This window comes from Littorina saxatilis, linkage group LG3 (assembly GCF_037325665.1).
Source record: "Littorina saxatilis isolate snail1 linkage group LG3, US_GU_Lsax_2.0, whole genome shotgun sequence".
Classification (NCBI taxonomy): Eukaryota; Metazoa; Mollusca; class Gastropoda; order Littorinimorpha; family Littorinidae; genus Littorina; species Littorina saxatilis.
In genome coordinates, this window is record NC_090247.1 from 13,720,458 (window position 1) to 13,742,243 (window position 21,786).

Genomic DNA, 21,786 nt, shown 5'->3' on the forward strand with positions numbered 1-21,786 from the left:
AAACAAGCTTTGAAAATTAAACACATAAAAATTATGATCAAATCAAAATGTCCGAAATCGATTTAAAAACAATTTCATGTTATTCCTTGTCGGTTCCTGATTCCAAAAACATATAGATATGATATGTTTGGATTACAAACACGCTCAGAAATTTAAAACGAAGAGAGGTACAGAAAAGCGTGCTATGCAGCACAGCGCAACCACCACCGCGCTAATAATAAGCTTGCACTAACACACACATGTGAGCGAGCGCATAGAGAGAGAGAGAGAGAGAGAGAGAGAGAGAGAGAGAGAGAGAGAGAGAGAGAGAGAGAGAGAGACAGACAGACAGACAGAGAGAGAGAGAGAGACAGAGAGAGAGAGAGAGAGTGTGTGTTTTACTCTGATCTAACGAATGTGTATGAACGGAAACGCTTTTCGTACGAACGGAAACACGTACTTTTGTACGAACGGAAACATGGTGTATGAACGGAATCTGCATGTTTTCAAAAGACAAGTGATTGTACAAAAACCATGGGTTTCTATAAACTTCTGTTTAAGCGAAATGTCGTAACAGGCAATTGTTTTGGTGATCATGTGCAAATCAGGGGTCAGATTCAATAACAGAGCGAGAAAAACAAGAAAATGTTAAAAAATCAGGCAATTTTGCCACGTTCGGCCCGCGTGTGTTATCATTAGGATTACTAGCACCTTGGTACTTATCGTACACATAGCCCAACCATTTCGCTACCTTATTCTTTCAATATCACACAAGCGCGCTGCCCACACGACTTACCACAACGTGTTTCCCCAAGCAAGTGACGAAAATGAGGCTGTATGAACGGAAACATCCTGCGGATGAACGGAAACATCCGGTGGGTGAACGGAATCAGTTCACACACCGTGGACATGTCGCGAGAGAAGGGCAGTTTTAAATCGCCGTACTCTTTACAAATGAAGGACAGGATTTGAAGTAAGTACGCGACTGTGGTCAACGTGCAAAGTATCTGTAAGTATTGTCAATACAGACGGTATGTGCCCACATTTCGTTATTCTTCATCCGGGTACTGTACAAAATACTACGTGTAGGCCAACCCATAGTCTGTAAACAAGCAAGCAGGCAGGCAAGCAGTCAAACAAAGAAACATGCTCAGGCTAAAGAAAAACTGGGCCTCACATCCATGAGAGGTAGCATAGGACAAATGTCCTGGCCAATGTAAAAGTGATAGTACATTTGTCCTGAACAAAAACGAATCAATAGGACATTTTTTCCCGCAACAAAACGTAAATATAATTAAACTTGACTAGTTTCTTGGCACGAGGGTAAACGAACAAAAATACTTTTCTTGGCAAAAAGGTAACAGAAAATATAAAATAAATTACATTGAGTCAGTGCAGTGTTTCTGTATCTGAACTTCAACTAGTGTGCGCGCTGGTTCCTTTCTTTTGCTGTAGAGCATTCGCTTCCTCGTGGATGTCCACTTTTCAACAACCTTCACCACCCACTCTGACTTGTGAATGTCATCATTTGGCCCCTCCAGGTACACACGCATCAGCATATCTTGATGCTCAGGTGTGATGGCATCTGACATCGCCTTCAAAAACTCTAAGAAAGCAGTTGTTGAATCGTAGTGAGTCGCTGTAGACAGATCTAACTGCTCAACGTTTGGCACTTCTAGTTCGTGCAACAGCCCACATCAAAGATTTGAATTTTGTCATCGGCAAACACTCCAGTACCATCCAGTGAGCAGCTTTGACTGTCACAGCTGCCCCCTTTTTATATTTAGTCATGTTTTGACTAAATATTTTAACATCGAGGGGGAATCGAAACGAGGGTCGTGGTGTATGTGCGTGTGTCTGTGTGTCTGTGTGTGTGTGTGTGTGTGTGTGTGTGTGTGTGTGTGTGTAGAGCGATTCAGACTAAACTACTGGACCGATCTTTATGAAATTTGACATGAGAGTTCCTGGGTATGAAATCCCCGAACGTTTTTTTCATTTTTTTTATAAATGTCTTTGATGACGTCATATCCGGCTTTTCGTGAAAGTTAAGGCGGCACTGTCACGCCCTCATTTTTCAACCAAATTGGTTGAAATTTTGGTCAAGTAATCTTCGACGAAGCCCGGACTTCGGTATTGCATTTCAGCTTGGTGGCTTAAAAATTAATTAATGACTTTGGTCATTAAAAATCAGAAAATTGTAAAAAAAACCTAAAAATTTATAAAACGATCCAAATTTACGTTTATCTTATTCTCCATCATTTGCTGATTCCAAAAACATATAAATATGTTATATTCGGATTAAAAACAAGCTCTGAAAATTAAATATATAAAAATTATTATCAAAATTAAATTGTCGAAATCAATTTAAAAACACTTTCATCTTATTCCTTGTCGGTTCCTGATTCCAAAAACATATAGATATGATATGTTTGGATTAAAAACACGCTCAGAAAGTTAAAACAAAGAGAGGTACAGAAAAGCGTGCTATCCTTCTTAGCGCAACTAATACCCCGCTCTTCTTGTCAATTTCACTGCCTTTGCCATGAGCGGTGGACTGACGATGCTACGAGTATACGGTCTTGCTGAAAAATGGCATTGCGTTCAGTTTCATTCTGTGAGTTCGACAGCTACTTGACTAAATATTGTATTTTCGCCTTACGCGACTTGTCTTGTTTTGTCAGCTGTCGGGTTTCAACTATCTCCTTGTCTCTCTGGAGAGATGGCACTTGCACACTAACAGCATGGTCTTTGGTTTCTTGATGATCGGTAAGGGCCGATTTGCGAAAGTTCGAACAGCCAACGGTAAAAGTGTTGGACTTCCCTGTGTGCTGACATGAGGTGCAAAACATAAGTTTCCTCTCTGGGTCATGCGACACCCACGGGAATGATGTCGCCCAGCTTGAGACGGAGTTACGCGTGGGGGTGAGGGAGGGGGTAGTGTCTTTCTTCGGCTCCGATGTTTGACTATCGCGATCGACATTCTCACCTGGGCGATCGGGCTCTAACTGCTCTGGGGCTGGAGGAAGCTCAGTTTCCGTGCTACTGACAGATGATGAGGAAAGGGACTTGAAGTGTAATTTCGTCTGTCCCTTTTCTGGGATCAGTTTTCGTTTAGGCGGCATGTTTGTTATTTTCGGGGAAAGCGCGAAACCACAGTCGTCGTGTACATCTCCAAGTGCAAGACTGGACAAGAACCTCACGATTGTGACTGAAAGACAGCTGGAAGACCCTGTACTGCTGATCTTTCCTCACCCAGCCCCTTCCAAGCTGCTGTCAGTCACGGCGAATCTCAAGAGTGACCCAAAGCGCTATAGTTGTAAAAAGCATGGTTTGGATTGCTCTTTTGTTTGTGGTGAATGCCATGGGCATGAACTTTCTAACGCTTCTGACTTGTGTACAGACGAGAATGACATAAACAATTTAAAGGGTTACAAGGACCAGGATGTGCTTTATGTTTTGTCACGCTATAAGAACTGTGGCAACATATTTTGAGTATCTTGAGTAGAAATAAAACAAGTTCAGAATTATACACACAGTAATCATAATATGTGTGCATTGCATTATTGTTCACAACAGAAACATCAAACAGTGGTCTTATAGAAAATTGCAAGTCTCCAGGTGTATTTGTGTTTTGTGGAGACACGGACAACTTTCATAGATCGCTTCTAACCAACTCCGCTAACTGTTTCGCCAACATGTTATGTACGACCCGGCCATTCTGCCTGTCCGTTCAATTCTAACTTAAAAAGAAACTAGAAACTGTACCAATCAAAACATCCCATGAACAACTTACATCAGAACAAAAAGAACTATGTGTAGTCGTATTTGCCTTTGCACACAGTCAGGTCGTATTGTGGAAGCTGTGATTTCGATACATCCTTCACACTTACGACTAAACTGTGTACACAGAGTTGTTTACTTTAACTTGACAGACAAAATATCATTACCACTATCATTTCAACGCGTTCTTGGATACGAACCCGAAAACACTCATTAAAACATGGATGTTGCGGCCCGCAAAGAGCACACAAGGTTAGATGTTTGGGAGGAGACGCCAGTTTGACCTTGACCTGACCTTCTTTTGAAATGATTACTTATATTTACCTATATCATTGTTGCTATCATGTGAAAGCATTCTCGATGATAAACCCGAACACATCCTTCAAAAACATGGATTTCGTGGCCTTTCAAAGATCACAGAAGGTTGGATATGGTCGTGATAAAAGGTAAGCTGGACATGACCTACTTTTGAAACGCTACCTTGTATTTTTTTATATCATTATTACCTATTTTTCTATCAAAGCATTCTTCAAAATAAATCCGAAAACATACTGGGAAAAAAAAGGATTACTTTGCCTACAAAGAGCGAATACGGCTGGATGTTCGGGAGAAAAGGTAAGCTTGACCTTGACCTGACCTAGTTTTGAAACGGTGATTTATACGTTCCTAGATCAATTGTATATTATAGCGGTAACATAGAGCTATCAAAACAACTTCACAAAGCAAATCTTGCAATTATTCTCTGGTTCCTATGGTTATAGTCGTAGGATAGCTGGATTATACCTCCTAGCAGGTACGGGGGGGGGGGGGGGGGGGGGGAGGGGGGGCTTCTCTCTCTCTCTCTCTCTCTCTCTCTCTCTCTCTCTCTCTCCTTCAGACTTCTCTCTCTGTCTCGCCGGTCTTGGAGTCTCGCGAGTGGTCGCTGTGGCAAGACACGAACACATTTGCTGTGACAAAAGTTCAACATTTTCAGCAACAACAGCCACTAAGATGTCAGTTTTAGGCCTACCTAAAACTGTGGAGTCTATTCTGACCACCATTACCGCGGACCACGCTCTTATCTCCTGGAAGGTGACAGGCGAAGGCAACAAACTTGTCGTCGTGCTTTGCTTCAACTCCGCAGAGCAACAAGATGGCGAGTCGACATTACCAGTGGGCGCGTGGAGACGCAAACCACCGTGTGGGAATGTCAGGTGGAAGGACAAGGATATATAGCACAGGCAGAGGAGCATACAATTAAGACACCGAAGACAGAGGTTGCTTTAACTTATCTTTTATTGAAGGAGATGTAACTAAAAATAACCACTCAGTTAGCTTATCTAAATCATAAATATTCCAAAACAGTTTAGCTAAATTTGGTTGCAACTAGAAACAATGCTATAAGTTATAAAATAGAAACAATAAACAGAACTCTAATACAAGAACTAGCAATGCTTACATAAAACCAGAAATAGCAATTATGAATTATTCTAGTAGCCAAAAATAGGAACTATGAGTTCTGGTATCTACCAGTACCAGAATCAGAAACAATATATGTATTTAGTGTAAAACCAGAAATATAAACTATGAATATGAAACCAGAAAGCAGTGTAAAGAAGAAGGCACTAAAAAGAAAAGAAAATACAAGTATAAACAACATGCCTTCTAAGTCACACATGACATAATACAAAGCATAAATCAATGAATTGTATCATTTGTCAAAATAATCATGACAACTATAAACAAGTAACAATACAGCCAAAATCCTGCAGACACAGCATTCTCTGAAAGAGAATCCACAGTGAGTTAAACAACTCCACAACAGCTAATGTCAAGGGAAGTAACCAACATCTTCCCTTAGGCCTAAGCCTTGCATATGAAAATGTTGTACATAAATTAACCAACTGCATGAACCACAACTGCAAAATAATTGTTATTATTAAGCATGTTCATCGCCATGAAGACACATCTTCATCGAGTTGAATAATAACGACAAGAATAAGAAAGATAACTCAGGCATGGGGTAAGCGCAAGCTCTCATGCTTCAAAATGAAGCGTTAGACAACAGTCTATTACTTTACAGGGAAGCGCGACTAAATCATATCGCTTTAGATTATACACTACATTGGGTGTGCACGTTAAAGATCCCACGATTGACAAAAGGGTCTTTCCTGGCAAAATTGCTTAGGCACAGTTAATAATTGTCTACCTATACCCGTGAGACTTGGAATAATAGGCCGTGAAAGGTAAATATGCGCCGAAATGGCTGCAATCTACTGGCCGTATAAAATTTCATCTCACACGGCATCACTGCAGAGCGCCTAGAACTGTACCCACGGAATATGCGCGATATAAGACTCATTGATTGATTGATTGATAGATTAAAAGTCTGTTATGCACCTATGCAACTGCACAAAATGTTAGGTTTTTATCAGTCGCTAAGCTCTTCTGTAGGCAAACACATTTTAAGTGCAAGCGCGACTGCACACCATGTTCAGTTCTATCAGTCGCAAAGTTCTTCTGCAGGCAAGTGCCTTTAAAGTGCAACATGAGAATTAACAGTCAAAATTGTGCATCCTGTAGACAATATCTTCCTATTGTCTGAGATCTTAACTCAGAAGATCTCTATCATTCTCATGCCTGAATTCATCAAAGGAATGATAATCAAAACTCATAAGATTATGTACAGGTAAAAGGGTAATACAAATGAAGACTAGCAAAATATCAGAGTATGAAAATGCATGTGACAAACAGAGTAGAACCAGTAGAGTGACACAGGACAGAACACATAACATGACTGGCTCACATAAAGCCAGACAAAAGACAGGGAAGGTACGCCATGTACCTGTGTATCAGGGGCGGACCTAGGGGAATGGGGGCGCTCTGACATCATTACACGGGGGACGCCGATCAAAAATGGCGGACACTACTCTTACATCAGCCAATCAACCGTCAACGACATACGGCTTGAAATGCAGCAACATGATCAAACACATGAAACGTAACGCATCACAAAACTTCATAAAGCATGTCATTTTGTTGTACACTTCGCCTATACACAGTTACGGTTACAGTGCTGGAAACAAAGAACGATCCTCAGCGAAGCGAAACTGACTGAGAACCTCTTTGTTCCTCAACAAACTGGCTACGAAGCGGAATTCCGTCCAGCAAAGTATTCAAATCCCTTCTCATCGAAAACCGAAATCTGAGAAAGGTTCGACTTACCTTACCGGACTTTATCGTTATTAAAACTGTCCTTGTAAAAAGGAGATCTAACATAGGTCTACTCGACTTAAAATATGGTGAGACAGGCTTTCTCATCGAGTTCATTACCCAAAATATATGTCAACCATAATTCCCGTTCATCAATTGTAGGGGTTTCTGCGCCTAAATCGTAAATAGGTAGCTTTACGGGCCAATGGCACGGAGGGCTTAACTTTGGGCTTTTAACCGACTACTACTCAGACTTTACTGATCTCCAGAAATAATATGTGATGAAAATGGGAAAAAGATCGCAACGATACACATGGGTCTTCTCGACATAAAATATTGCGAGACAGGCTTTTTCTAAGCGAAAACGAAACGTATGAGAACGAGTCTGACTTACTTGATTCTTACGAGTCTTTAATTTACAAGACTCTAAAACAGCTTTAGAACAACTGGTCATCAAATATTATAAGTTATTAACGCTCAATTTCAGCGCCAAATCATAAAAGTAATTAGAAACTGATCTAGAAAACACATCTCTACGCTAGATCAAAATGGCGTCATCAACTCTGACGCGAGACCGGTCGGACATCGCCCGGGACCAAATCAGCGTCAAAATGTACATATGCAAACATCATAGCATCAAATGAAACATAAGAATAGAGCATAAGGAAAGAATACAGCATGTTGCTGCCTCTCACAGACGCAAGACGGATGTATGGTAAAACTTCTTTATTTTCGAATCATACAGGGCCGTAAAAGACTGCAATAAAGCAAAAATAACAGTCATGATTAAGAGCATAAAACTAGTGCTAAAAAGTGATGTACAGTTATCATATTAATAGCATCTATCACCTTTTCATTATGCTTGTATCACAAGTTTAACACTGCATTAATGACATTATTATTACGAAGTTAAATAAAATGGCAACGTTCAATCTGGTCACACTTTGTTCTTAGTGTACAACAATTGCACATTTCGCCATAGGTTGTCATACACACTTTCTTACAAACACAATATTCACAATGCATATGTGCATACCTCGTCTTCTCCTAGTGATGGCAGCGAGCAACGAAAAGGCATGGGGATTGCCCACACAGGTTCCTGAAGAACACAAAATATATGCTAATAACTATACATCAACGAATAAAATCTAGGTTAAACAAACCAGTGATGCGAGAACACATTGGAGCGAGACAACGATACACACTGGGGCGAGGCAACAATTCAACGTTCAAATTACGCATGAACTCGAGACGATAAAAACACAACAGGTCAAGGTCAAGACCAAAAATAGCTCTCATTCTACCACGCACATTTCCGCAGCAGAAGTTACAACTCCATATCGTTCCTTTTACCTCAATAGTAGGCTTACAGAATAACACGCCTTGGTACATTAAAACATAATCATGTTACGTTGCAATAACAAACAATAGAAAGCTGTTCATACCTCTCAAGTCCGAAACAGTGCCACAACACTACCCGACCGGTCTGTCTTACTGCGAGTCGAAGTGTCAAGTGACGTTCTAGAGCATATCCGAATCTCGCGCGAACTCGCGCATGACTACGCAAAACACATTTACCCTGGAAAAGCGTGCAAGGCGGCACAGGCGCCCGACCGACAAAAAACAACAAGCATTGCGGCAGCAACACAGCATAAGGAATGAATAAAGCATTTAGTTACTTACAGATTCTCCTCAGTGAGCACACTTGAAAGAAACACAAACTCTGCTGCTGACGCCTAGTCTCGAAACACAAAGACTGAAAGAGACAGGTCTCGGAATGAAAACCACAAGTCGACCGCTTACTAACTTCGCGCCAAACTACACTAGACCGGTTCACGACAAATTAGAGCAGAACTTCGACACGTTCACGGCTACTGACATTACACATAGAGCACCCAGCTCGCAGTGTCACAAATCGCGTTTTTTGCTCTACTCTAAATGTTCGCTCTTTTAAAGACAGCTCACTTCCGATCCCCTGTGGTGATAAGCCAATGGGGAGGCTACCTGGTGTCAGACAACGGGGGGGCGTTCTACTTAAAATTGCCTGCCCAATGAAAAGGGATCTTTACCGAGGCATGAAGCCGTGTCTGTCACGCACCGGAAATATTACGCACACCGGATAAGGCTCATTAGATTACAAGCAGTGTCAAAGCTGATACACAGAAGGGGGGGGGGGGGGGTAAGAGACTAAAACCTCCAAGCCACCTGGCATCTTCTATGATGTACCCTGTCAAAAGAAATGACACCCACTTGACAAAACGCCGTGTCCAACGATACCCAGACAGTTTGGCGGCACATTACATAACGACCACCTAAATCTGAGATAAGAGATTAGAAATGCATCCGGTCGGGGTCTACCCTACGATAGTAAACACACAATAAAGTACAATGCACAAAGACAACCAGGTATTATTTAGTCACTCCTTAGGCACTGATGGTTAGAGGTTACGCTGCTGCTTCTCACCATTTCAAGTTAGGGATTTAGCACAAAGGGCATTATTTAAATGTAAACCCAATGTGACTAGCACACACACACAGGGAATAGCTATAGACAGGGGAGGCAACTGGGTCGGGCAGGAGATAATCACACACAGAGAGACGGGGTACGCCACTTGGCTACATCCCCCCCAGCTCTATACCAACCTGCGCCCTCGCAGGGAGCAAGTACAACAGGAGCCTAAGATACAACCTGGAGCTGACTTAAACAGATCATCCAAGGTGACATCTAACAACTCAAACAACAATAATACAGGAAACACAACCTCCCTTGCCAACATATTAGTGAAGGCACGCCCAACTCAGGGATATGACACAAGACAACAAGATGCATTGCAGAAAAGGCAGTCAGGAACCCGCTATTAAGCCAAGAGAACCTGAAACACCATAAAGCTTGTCATCAGGTTCATGGATGCCGCTGACCACTGCTAATCCTGAAATATCCTTAACAACGCCGGAGAACATAACGGCCTGAAACCACCAGCACCCTGGTGTGACAACAACAACCTGATACATACAAACAAACACAGATGTTAATACTAAGTGCTCAAAGAGGGAACCGAAGCAAAAAGTAAAATGCAAAACCATAAAACATTTTAAGAAAATGCAAAATCAGTGAATTTCGCAAACAAAACAAAGTGATAGGTTGAAGTGAATCAGTATCAATGTATGTGAGTCTTTTATCTCACTGATGATCCAGGAATTAGCGAGTCCTTATCTCACAGTAAATGAGAGAAAATATTGTTGTGAGTCTGTCTCACAGATGTTAAGGCTAATCTAGCTGGCGAGTCTCTGCCTCACGAATGGCACATGGCCCACATGACAGCAGCACATTGTTTTCCTGACTGTTCACAATAGGCTCATGGCGGGGTTATGACAGCGGCACACTTATTATCTACACAAGTCCGACTGTTCAAATTAATATGGCGAGTCTCTGTCTCACGAATGGCACATGGCCCACATGACAGCAGCACATTGTTTTCCTGACTGTTCACAATAGGCTCATGGCGGGGTTATGACAGCGGCACACTTATTATATACACAAGTCCGACTGTTCAAATTAATATGGCGAGTCTCTGTCTCACGAATGGCACATGGCCCACATGACAGCAGCACATTGTTTTCCTGACTGTTCACAATAGGCTCATGGCAGGGTTATGACAGCGGCACACTTAATATCTACACAAGTCCGACTGTTCAAAAATAAATGAAATCAAGTGAATCCCATGATTGCTTAGAATGAGGACAATCTCTGCCGTATACGCTGTGAGCGGCGTACAGGCACAGCAGCTGGGGGAGGGACCAGAGGTTCTGGGTCTCTAGCCAGGGGCTGGTCTGGGACACGTGCTACCTCTGGAACACGAAGCGCTGGGGCTGGGACTGGAGGTGCCTGGGGCTGAGGAACTGGTGCAGGGGCTGCTGGCTGCACCTGAGGAGGCTGGAGGGGTGGGGGAAAGACTGGGCGTGCCAGGCAGACAGTGCCCCGGTCAGGGAATGTTGGGGTAGCTGGGACAGGAGCAGGTGGGGAAAGGGGTGTCGCGATGGGGACAGCAGCAGGCATGATGTCGTCTCGGCTGAGGGTCTTCTCACCACCCCCAGCGACTGGACGAACGACATACACCTGGGAGCCTGGGTAGGGTCGAGCTGTTACCACATACAGCTCAGACCGCCACTGGTCCTGGATCTTGCTCCTGCCCAGGGTCCGGTTCTTGATGTAGGTGTAGTCACCTACATGGAGGGGGTGATCTGCTGCTTTCTTGTCTGTCTGCTGGCTGTCTCAAGTTTCCTCACATAGTGCGATGCATTGTTTAGAATATGTATAGTGACTAAACGAGTATCCACAATATAGCCTATATACAATATATATATAATATACAACATGCAGTATTGCATATTAAATATTCTGCGCTTCTATGTACTATGTACTACACACTATGTTGATGATGGTTTCATGAGTATAGTTAAGCCATGGTATGCACATCTTATGATAAGTTTAAACATTTATAAAACATGCAGTGAAAAACAAACAAACATCCTGCGCCACTTTGTACTCTTTGATAATGGCTCAATGTGTACAATTGAGTTGTGGTATGCACACAATAGCGTACCATAAAAAATACTATGTCATATATCTCAAGTACATTGTACCTGATTCGATGATAAAAACAAAATGATGATAAAATCATGTACCTATGAACATGTACCCGTTGCACCCGTTGTGTCAAACAACTTTGCCTTTGCTCACTCGGCGCCTCGTTTCCTTTTGCCACCAGCTATTTGTGCACGTTTTCGCACGAGGACTGTTCACGTATTTTCACGTGTCTTTTAAGCTGGTCTGCGTGTCTCTTCAGGTGTGCCACGCCTGCCCTAGTTTGTGCACGTATTAAAAGACCACAGGCCAAACGACAAAATTTAATGCGGTCAGCATTTTACCCTTTGTCTTGCATGTAAACATTAAATGTTGTTCAAGAGAGCAAGTGGCAGTACTTTCTCTTCTATTATCTCTGGTTGTTTTAGTTATTTTTTTAGTTATTTTTGAAATAGTTACCTTTGATTGATACCTTAGTTTACCCTATATTTTACATTAACACGCGAGACTGCGTGTCTAAATATTTTGTTTTCGATTGTTTTTGATTGTTGACTTTAACTGTCGACGTTGTTGATTGTGTGTCTGTTTGATTGTTGGTTTGTTTGCTTGTTGTTGTTTGTTGTTGTCCACAATGACTTCATGCCTGATGCAAAAGGATGGGGCGCACGTGTCGGGGAGATTGTCTCACACCCTTGGCTCTGCCTTGTTTGATTTTTTGCAACGAGCTGTGACCTAGATGGGTGGGTGTAGTCTGTCTCAATACAGAGCCAGTGTGGGAAGTTATCTCCCTGTTGCGTCAGCGCTATCTGTGTATAAACTATCTTTTCTTAACAAGGGAAATATCCAGTCGCTTATGATTATTCTCGTTCGTGGTAGTGCTGGCTTGTCTCTTGCGTTGTTTTTGTTTTTATTTCCTGCCCGGAAGCTTACTCGTAACGACCCAATATGTTGTTACGACATTGCTGTGAACTTTGCTGGTTCGATGTGGAAATATGCCACCTCACTCATTTTTTGTGCTGATTCTGTGAATTTTACATCTCAAACCATATCTATTGCAATTTGCTTATTGTTGTTTATGTGTGGTGATATCCATCCTAATCCTGGACCAAGCACAACCCGAGGGGATGGGATCTCTATTGTTCATGTAAACACTCGCAGTCTTCAATATAAGACACCGTTCCTTGAGGCCGAATTGGGGAAGTTTGATATAATAACTGTATCTGAGACCTGGCTGTCGGACAAAGTTGACCAAGACTGCATCTGCTTAAAAGGTTACCACCCTCCAGTTAGACGTGATAGGCCCGGGGATTCCCACGGCGGCGTAGCCGTTTATGTAAATAGTAATTTGATTTGCAAACCGAGGATCGACTTGTGTATACCTGATTTGGAAGCGATCTGGATTGAGACTAAGTTGGGTCAAGATACTCTTCTCGTTGGTGTGTTTTATAGACCACCGAGTGCAACCGTCGACCATTGGCTTCTTATCAACGATTCCGTTCAACTTGCCATGAATACCCCACATAAGTTTATTATCTTTGGTGATCTCAACGCTGATTGTACTGTTAACCCCCCGTTTCATCTGCGGGAATTAATGAACACAAACAGTTTATCTCAGTTGATATCAGAACCCACTCGAATAACCGATACCTCAACTATAATTGATCTGGTATTAACTCCGTGTCCTAACTTGGTAAAAAGAGTTGGTGTTCTACCACCTGTATGCAGTGACCACTCGTGTCCTTTTGTATATTTGAATTATGACTTACCGTCGGGTGGTTCATTCAAACGAACACTATATAATTATTCCAAAATCGATGTTGACAAGTTGTTGCAAGATATGGAAAGTGTAGATTGGAATAATATAGTCAATTTAGAATCCATTGATGACGCCGCTGAAATGTTTTCCGATAAGTTAATGATGATAGCTAAAGAATGTATGCCTGTAAAGGTAGTGACAATGAACGGACACGATGCTGTATGGATCACCGAGGAAATCAAAAAGTTGATTAGGAAAAAGCAATATATTCACGCATTAGCCAAACGTCTGGATACTGTATGGTGCTGGTCTCTTTTCCGACGGTTGAGAAATAATTTGACTGATGTTATAAGAAAAAGGAAAGAAGAGCACATTAGGGAATTATGAAATAGAATATTGTCACCTCATAATTTTGGCAATACAGACTGGTGGAAGGTAGTTAACTTTTTTTTTAAAAGAAAGGAATGAGTACAAATGAGATTCCGCCGATTGAAAGCAATGGAATTGTTTATTACTCTGCAGAGGATAAAGCCGAGGTTTTTAATGAAGCATTTCTACGACAGTCGCATATACAAGGTCATGATGATGACGTTCCACCAGTTGAAGAAGAGCCCATCTCCATTAGTCCTCTCGTGATAACTACCGAAATGGTGTACGCTGTTCTAAACAACCTCGATGTTAGGAAAGCAGTAGGTCCTGATTTGGTTCACAATAAACTTCTTAAACTTGCTGCTTGTATTATTTCAAATCCGCTTGCAACCCTTTTCCAGAGATCGTTGGCTGAGGGAAAGTTTCCGAAAATTTGGAAAGTAGCTCATGTGAATCCCATTTATAAGAAAGGTGAAAAAGAACACTGCAGTAACTATCGTCCGATCTCATTACTCAGTTGCATTGGAAAAGTATTGGAAAAATGTGTTCAAGCCCATGTTTTTCGATATCTCACAGAGAATGATTTATTAACGGTTTCTCAGTCAGGGTTTATTCCTGGTGATTCAACTAGTTTTCAGTTGTTGAGTATGTATGACGATTTTTGTCAATCCTTAGATAAGCAGTTGACGACTCAGGCTGTTTTCTGTGATATATCAAAAGTCTTCGACAGAGTGTGGCACAAGGGTTTGTTGCATAAACTACATGCTATAGGCATAAGAGGTGTTTTATTAAAATGGTTTGAAGATTATTTGACAGGCAGGTTACAAGCCGTTGTTATCCAAGGCAGGAAATCGACATACGGACGTGTTTGTTCAGGTGTTCCCCAAGGTTCTGTTCTGGGGCCCTTGTTGTTCCTTGTGTACATTAACGATATTGTCATTAATATCGAATCTGTCATTAAACTTTTTGCTGATGATACCAGTTTGTATTTATCTCTAAATGATGCAAACACGCGGACACAGATCTTAAATGCAGACTTAGCCAAATTGCACACTGGGCGGAAAAATGGAAAGTTAATTTCAATAATTTAAAAACAGATTTGATGACCTTTTCTGGAAATAGAATGCCTGAAACCCTTCCTCTTGTATTTGATGGAACAGTTCTGAGAGAAAACCACGTTCACAAACATCTTGGTGTACTGATTCAGAGCGACTGCAAATGGGAATCACATGTTCAGTCAATTATATCTAAAGTACGTGTTCTTCTCTCAAGTTTTGCGGTCCTATAAGTATCGCCTTAGCCGAAAGGCACTTGAACTTATGTATAAATCTTTTATTATTCCCCATTTTGATTTTTCTGACGTCATTTGGGATAACTGTTCTGACAGATTAGCTACTTTATTAGAAAACTTGCATCTTGATGCCATAAGAACCATTATAGGTGCAGTTCGTGGCACGAGTCACCAAAAATTGTACGATGAATCAGGATTTACAACACTGAAGGAGAGGCGAAAAAGACACAAATTGATTTTGTATTTCAAATTAGTTAATGCACGCGTGCCACCATACTTACTAGAACGTCTGCCTCCTCTCGTTGCTTCTGTGAACCCTTACCATAGACGAAGACCACTTGACAGACAGACTCCCCACTCTCGAACTGAATTGTATAAAAAGTCATTTTTTCTGTCTTCGACTTCCCTGTGGAATGAGCTTCCAGATACTGTAAAACAACTTGATTCTATTGGGTTATTTAAAAAACGTATTAGTTCTGATGATTCTGTTGTTCCCTCGTATAGATACACATCTGATCGAAAATCAGAAATTATCCATTGCAGACTGAGATTGAGTATCAGCAATCTAAATAGTGATCTATTTGACAGACATTTAATTCCCGACCCGTCATGCACTTGTGGTTATCCTGTTGAAAATGCGGAGCACTATATTTTTCATTGCCCCTTATCTCTTCAAATACGTGAAGTCACCTTGTCAACACTGCCCAACTATGATTTGCTAACCGCTGATGATTTTCTGTATGGCAATAGAGACAAGTCAGACACCGAAAATGCATTGATATTTGACCAGTTATTCAGGTTTATCTTATTAAGCAAACGTTTTGAATAATGAATGCATTTATCTCATCCACCATGTGCAGTACTGTTTACATTTCTTTGTTCTGGTAGTATTCTATTTTCAACCATGTGGAAGTCATTGTATGCGTGTGTGTGCGAGTGAGTGTGCGAGCGCGTGTGAGTACTGTTGTTAGTTTAGCATTGGTTTTTTGTTGTTGTTTTTTGTTGGTTTTGTTTTCACTTTTATTGTTACATGTTTGTCTACCATAATTTACCATTATTATTTTGACATTATTTCAAATTTGTTATATTAAAATCGTCCGCCAAATTTCATTTGCTTTTAAGAGTACGCTCATAAGCTTAGCTTGTTGTGCTCCATGTTCCTTATTTCATGTATGCGGTAATAGTACCAATGGAATTTACTGAATAAACTTGTTTAAACCAAAATATGGTGAGACAGGCTTTCTCATCGAGTTCATTACCCAAAATATATGTCAACCATAATTCCCGTTCATCAATTGTAGGGGTTTCTGCGCCTAAATCGTAAATAGGTAGCTTTACGGGCCAATGGCACTGAGGGCTTAACTTTGGGCTTTTAACCGACTACTACTCAGACTTTACTGATCTCCAGAAATAATATGTGATGAAAATGGGAAAAAGATCGCAACGATACACATGGGTCTTCTCGACATAAAATATTGCGAGACAGGCTTTTTCTCAGCGAAAACGAAACGTATGAGAACGAGTCTGACTTACTTGATTCTTACGAGTCTTTAATTTACAAGACTCTAAAACAGCTTTAGAACAACTGGTCATCAAATATTATAAGTTATTAACGCTCAATTTCAGCGCCAAATCATAAAAGTAATTAGAAACTGATCTAGAAAACACATCTCTACGCTAGATCAAAATGGCGTCATCAACTCTGACGCGAGACCGGTCGGACATCGCCCGGGACCAAATCAGCGTCAAAATGTACATATGCAAACATCATAGCATCAAATGAAACATAAGAATAGAGCATAAGGAAAGAATACAGCATAAGGAATGAATAAAGCATTTAGTTACTTACAGATTCTCCTCAGTGAGCACACTTGAAAGAAACACAAACTCTGCTGCTGACGCCTAGTCTCGAAACACAAAGACTGAAAGAGACAGGTCTCGGAATGAAAACCACAAGTCGACCGCTTACTAACTTCGCGCCAAACTACACTAGACCGGTTCACGACAAATTAGAGCAGAACTTCGACACGTTCACGGCTACTGACATTACACATAGAGCACCCAGCTCGCAGTGTCACAAATCTAGGAATCTAGGGGTCCTTTACGTCCTCACAGGAAATTTTCCTTTTAGGGACGTGAGTTGATGATACGCTTTAAAAAAGAAAGGAGAGAAAGAAAAGGGCAAGACCAAGCAAGCCCGACCGTGATAGGACCCCGACCCCGCTCTCCATGAGTAAGGGAGGGGTGGGGTAATAAGAAATATACGTTAAGATCCTTGTGAGAGGAATATTAATAATTTTTCTTTTATATGCGTTGACTTCCTAGGGGAAGGGCCATTAAAAACATGGATTTTAATTCAATTTTAGTTTCGTTAAAAAAAAGATAAAAATCAGGACCACCCGTCAAGAGGTTTAAAAGTGACTACATTGTGAGAATAATATAAAGAACATGCGCAAACACGTAATACTGATCTTCTAGTAACATTTGGACACATCATTTCATTTACTATGTACATTAAGGGAAGAGTCTGGGTTGTGGCACTCGATCACTAGGTGGGGCACTGCCCTTCGCTCCCTGTTACCCGAGCGCCAACAACCATTTATAGGAAGAGGTACAATAGCGTTTTAGTTTTAAAAACAACAGGATATGTCAGAGTTGTAGATTACTTTTGTGAAGAACGAGACATGGTCGAGGCCGTGTTTATCGTCCGGGTTAAAGAGTTGAATTGGCATAAGGTTATATTTGTCCATATAATCATACAGGGTTGCAAAGCGGGTTAAGTTTGAAGTACATTTTGCGAAGAGAGGAAACAGCTATCCTCTCGTTTATATAATCATGTTTTTATGTTTATTGTGTAATCCGGAAACAGGAGTTTTAAAACCATCAGGGAAAAAAAAAAAAGACACACACGCCCGCGAGGTGGGGCAATGCCCTTCGCTCCCTGCGAGCTGTGTGTCCCCTTTGTTTAAGTTAATACCGTTGACAAATGACGATCATGTATTTATGCTGGCTTTATTTTATTTTGCCCCCCATTTAGGGAGTCCAGAATTACAAGGGACTTACAGTGATTTTTTAATTGTGAGAATTTCCTCAGACGACAGATCTCTGCTCCCCGCGAGAGCGCTGAGGGCCATGAGACAGGTGTCTGGTTTAGGGACGGACACTTTATTTTTTGTCACAAAACAGTAGGTATCCGTTAATAAGTTGATGAGAGCCTCGGGGCTCTGCTTCTGCCTAGCAGTCACCATAGAGGTGAGGCAGAGCTCCAGGTAGCCTCTCAGGTCTTTTTCTTCTGGTTTTTGGGTTGTTATGAACACAGAGTCTCTGTGACTATCGACTTTTTTGAGGACTTCTGCTGTCAGTTCCCTTTCCTGCGAAAGTTTAATGTCTCGCTGTTTTTGTTCCAGGTCGGTTTCGATCTTTTTCATTACTATACTGTAAATTTGATCGGCCACTGAGGCGACAAATTCTTCTTGGTTAAATGGCTTGTCTCTTCCCTTGTTTAGTGGACTCTTTGCAGTGCGGTGAGTGCCATTGTCCGCCTCCTTATGGTTTGTTTTGACTGAGCTTTTCACCAGGGGTGAGGGGGGGTGTTTATCTTTGTTGTAACGGCCGTGGCGAACGGCATTAGCGTATCCAGTTTGGGGGGTTGAGGTCTTTTGGGGAGCATCCGCTCTCCAGAAACTGTCTTTTTGTTCTCGTGGGGACTGGGGGGGTGCTACTCTCTGTAGTCTTTCCGCGTTTTCGTTGTTTATTTCTTCTTTTGCTCTTTGCATAGCCTCGGCATACGGAATATAGGAGGCTGCACGAATCCTGTTCGCTCTGAGCCTTACCTTATACTCCGCACAGCCGAGGTATGCTGCTGTGTGATCACCCCCACAATTCACGCAGTGACTGTCCCGCCCACAGCCATCACGGCCATGACCTTTGGTCCCGCACTGGGTACATGTGGGGGTGGGTGCTTTGCATTGAGCCGCCCCGTGGCCAAACCGGTTGCAATGACTGCAGCGGCGGACAGGGCAGGCATAGGGCTCTACTGAGTATTCCTCTCCCTGGAAAGACATGATACGTGGCAAGACTGCCGTTTTGAAGGTGACTTTTACTGCTTCGGACAGTTCTTTGTCCTTGTTTTTTAACCTGTAAAAACGTTTGACTGTCTCTCGACCTTTTTGGGCTGGACATCCGGATTCTGTTTGGATTTGAACTGTGATTTTCATGGTGAGTAGTTCCTCATCAGAATGTTGAAGGGGGACCTTTTTTATGACTCCCTCTGTGATGGGTTCAGGAATAAACGATCTGATGGAAACACCGGCTATGTTGGTTAAATGTAACAGTTTCTGCTGTTGTCTGCCACTGGAGCATCCGATCAGCCACCTCTCCCCTGCTAAAGGCCGAAGAGAGATGACGTCACCAATGGTTGAGTTCAGGGTACGGAAGCGCCGGAGGCCTAGCCCTCTAAAGGTGGCCACTCCTTCTTTAGTGTCTTCAATAATAACTGGGTATTGTACGTACTCGGGAGTAGGTTGCCTCTCTTTGAAAAGAGACCGCCTTGCCCCCTTTCCTGTTTTGTTTCTATTTTCAGAAGTGAAGTTTTTTTCGGATTCTATGTTTTGTTGTGTTTTGGTCAGGTTTGCTGCCTGGTTCCCATTTTGAACGACATTCTTTGCTTTTTTGAATTTCATCGTTATTTAGCGAACGTTTTCTTTTGTTTTCCCTCAGAGTTATCTCCATCTCATGGATGGTGTTTTCCTCTGAAGAGCTCGACCTTATTTCGATGTCAGAACTGGGTTCAAGTGGGACGTCTGTCTTGTGCATAGGAACATGATGTTCGATTTTTGAATCGTTATGTTTGCTCACTGTAGAGACATGTTTTGTGTTTGTCTCGTCTGAGTTTTGCTTCACTGACTTCTGTCCTGGTTCACTGCTTTTACTTACTGGGGCTAATTTAGACGTGGATGCAGTCTCAGTCCCGTCAAGACTATCTCTCTCTAGACTTTGTTTTGGGGCATGCACCTGCGTTTGTACTTTTGCTTTCGGGTCCATTTTTGTTTGTTCTTTTGGATTTGGGTTACTGAGCTTCGCCTCTGGCCCTTTAAGCTGTTGGTTTTTTTCTGGTTTTTGTTTTTGTTTCTGTTGTCCTTTTTTCTGGGAGGCCTGGGCCTTAGCCCTCGAATTTTTGTTTGTTGGCATATCTGTTCGTACTTTTTTTGCGGGGCTCTCTGCCGCCAACCCAAATTTAATGGACAGGTCAGAGTTCTCCTGTGGAGATGGAATGTGAAAGCTCCACAATTCTTCGCTAAGTTTGGATGTGTTTCGTGGCAGCTCCGAAAGGAAGCTGAGGTCAAAGAGGCCGTTACTATCCCAACTCATCGTTCATGCCAGAAGTAGAGAACCATGACAACAAAGGACAAAACAATGTTCATAAAGACCGGGCACAGCAAGCCAGAAATTTGCGTACACTACAGCACCAGGGCTATCTGTTTGTTTGCAAAAGCACCAGGGCTAAAAAAAAATAAAAAAATAAAAAATAAAAAACCGGTTTAGCAACTCAGGACTAAAAGGTGAGGTAAAAGCAGAGCCGGGACAGCTCACGACTTAAAAGAAATAAAGATCAACAACAACCACGAAAAAAAAAAATGGTGTAAGAAGCCAACAGCACCGGTGGTCTAAAAATCAGCATCAAGGCTATGCTTACCACAGGGCATAGAAATAAAGAAACAAAAGAAATAAAAGGGCCTCAGCAGCGAGGCGCGGAAATAAAAGCGACCAGAGTTAAATCAAGCCCCCGGTTAAGGTCGAAAGAAAGTCACCGGAGCGTTGAGCGGAACAAAGCAAATAAAAAGCCCAAGCATAAACGCATGTAAACAGCGGCCAAAACAGGCAAAGTGAAAAGCACAAACCGTACAGCACTTGTAGCAGGCCAAGTAATAAAATCAGGTAGTTAGAAGCCAGGTGTAAGCACGTTGAGCGTTTGAGGCGTGAGAGCGAAACAAAGCGAAGCAAACCTAAGCGCAAAATAACGCAGTGGAAAAGCAGGCAATGTCAGGCAGACCGCTCACCCAGCACAACACCGCACAAACACAAGGCACAAGAAACGTAGAGATGTGAGCGATGTAATTCGATGTGAGAGCGAGGTGACAATGCGACTTCTCTCAAGCCCGTCTGTCACAAATCGCGTTTTTTGCTCTACTCTAAATGTTCGCTCTTTTAAAGCTGTGGTCTATTTAATATGACTTTCCGAGGCTACGAGGTTGAAAAACAGAGATACAATCATGTACAGAATTCTGTACAGCAAACGCTACCCGAAACGCTACCCGAAACCCCACCTATACGGCGGGTATGACCTTGAGAGCTTCAGTCAACGCTTGAATTTTGCAGTGGTAACATCCGGTTTGCTCTCTCAGAGCTGAGGATATTTGTCGAGAAGAATCGAGCAGAAAAAATAAACGACTTGGCAGGGATTCGAACTGAGTGCATGCCTCCGTCACAACGTGTTGACACGCCACGCTCTGCACGTGAGACAGACCCACCGCCTGCCACTGACACTAGGCGCAGTGGAGAGGAACATGTAAACAATAAAGACGACACCATGTGTTTGGGCGCAAGTGGTTGGCAGACCACAGACTGTTCGCATGACAGTGCGGTAAATCAGACAGACGACAACAGCGAGAGTCTGGCACACATGGAAAAGATAACGTATGAAAGAGCTATTGACATCAGAAAACATCAAGCTGCTGGTTATTGAACTGAGAGACCGCCGTAAACAAAGACTTCTCCTCGATAGAAGAAGAAATGAATCTGTTGATACTGTTGTACTTGGAAAACATATTGGCA

General features: G+C 42.2%; 1 protein-coding gene across 1 annotated transcript; it reads right to left on the minus strand.

Moving 5' to 3' along the window:
• Positions 1–9,795: 9,795 nt before the first annotated feature.
• Positions 9,796–11,008, minus strand: LOC138961106 (protein FraH-like). Its single transcript, XM_070332705.1, has 2 exons — positions 10,727–11,008; positions 9,796–9,954 (listed from the first exon to the last, which is right to left on the minus strand). Exons 1-2 carry the CDS (start codon positions 11,006–11,008, stop codon positions 9,796–9,798), a joined length of 441 nt encoding a protein of 146 aa, XP_070188806.1.
• Positions 11,009–21,786: the final 10,778 nt, after the last annotated feature.

Coding starts and splice junctions, on each gene's coding strand:
- LOC138961106 (XM_070332705.1), bottom strand. CDS start 11,008: ATGCCTGCTGCTGTCCCCATCGCGACACCCCTTTCCCCACCTGCTCCT. Junction 9,955..10,726: donor CTCCCCCAGCTGCTGTGCCT/GTACGCCGCTCA, acceptor TGTATGTATCAG/GTTGTTGTTGTCACACCAGG.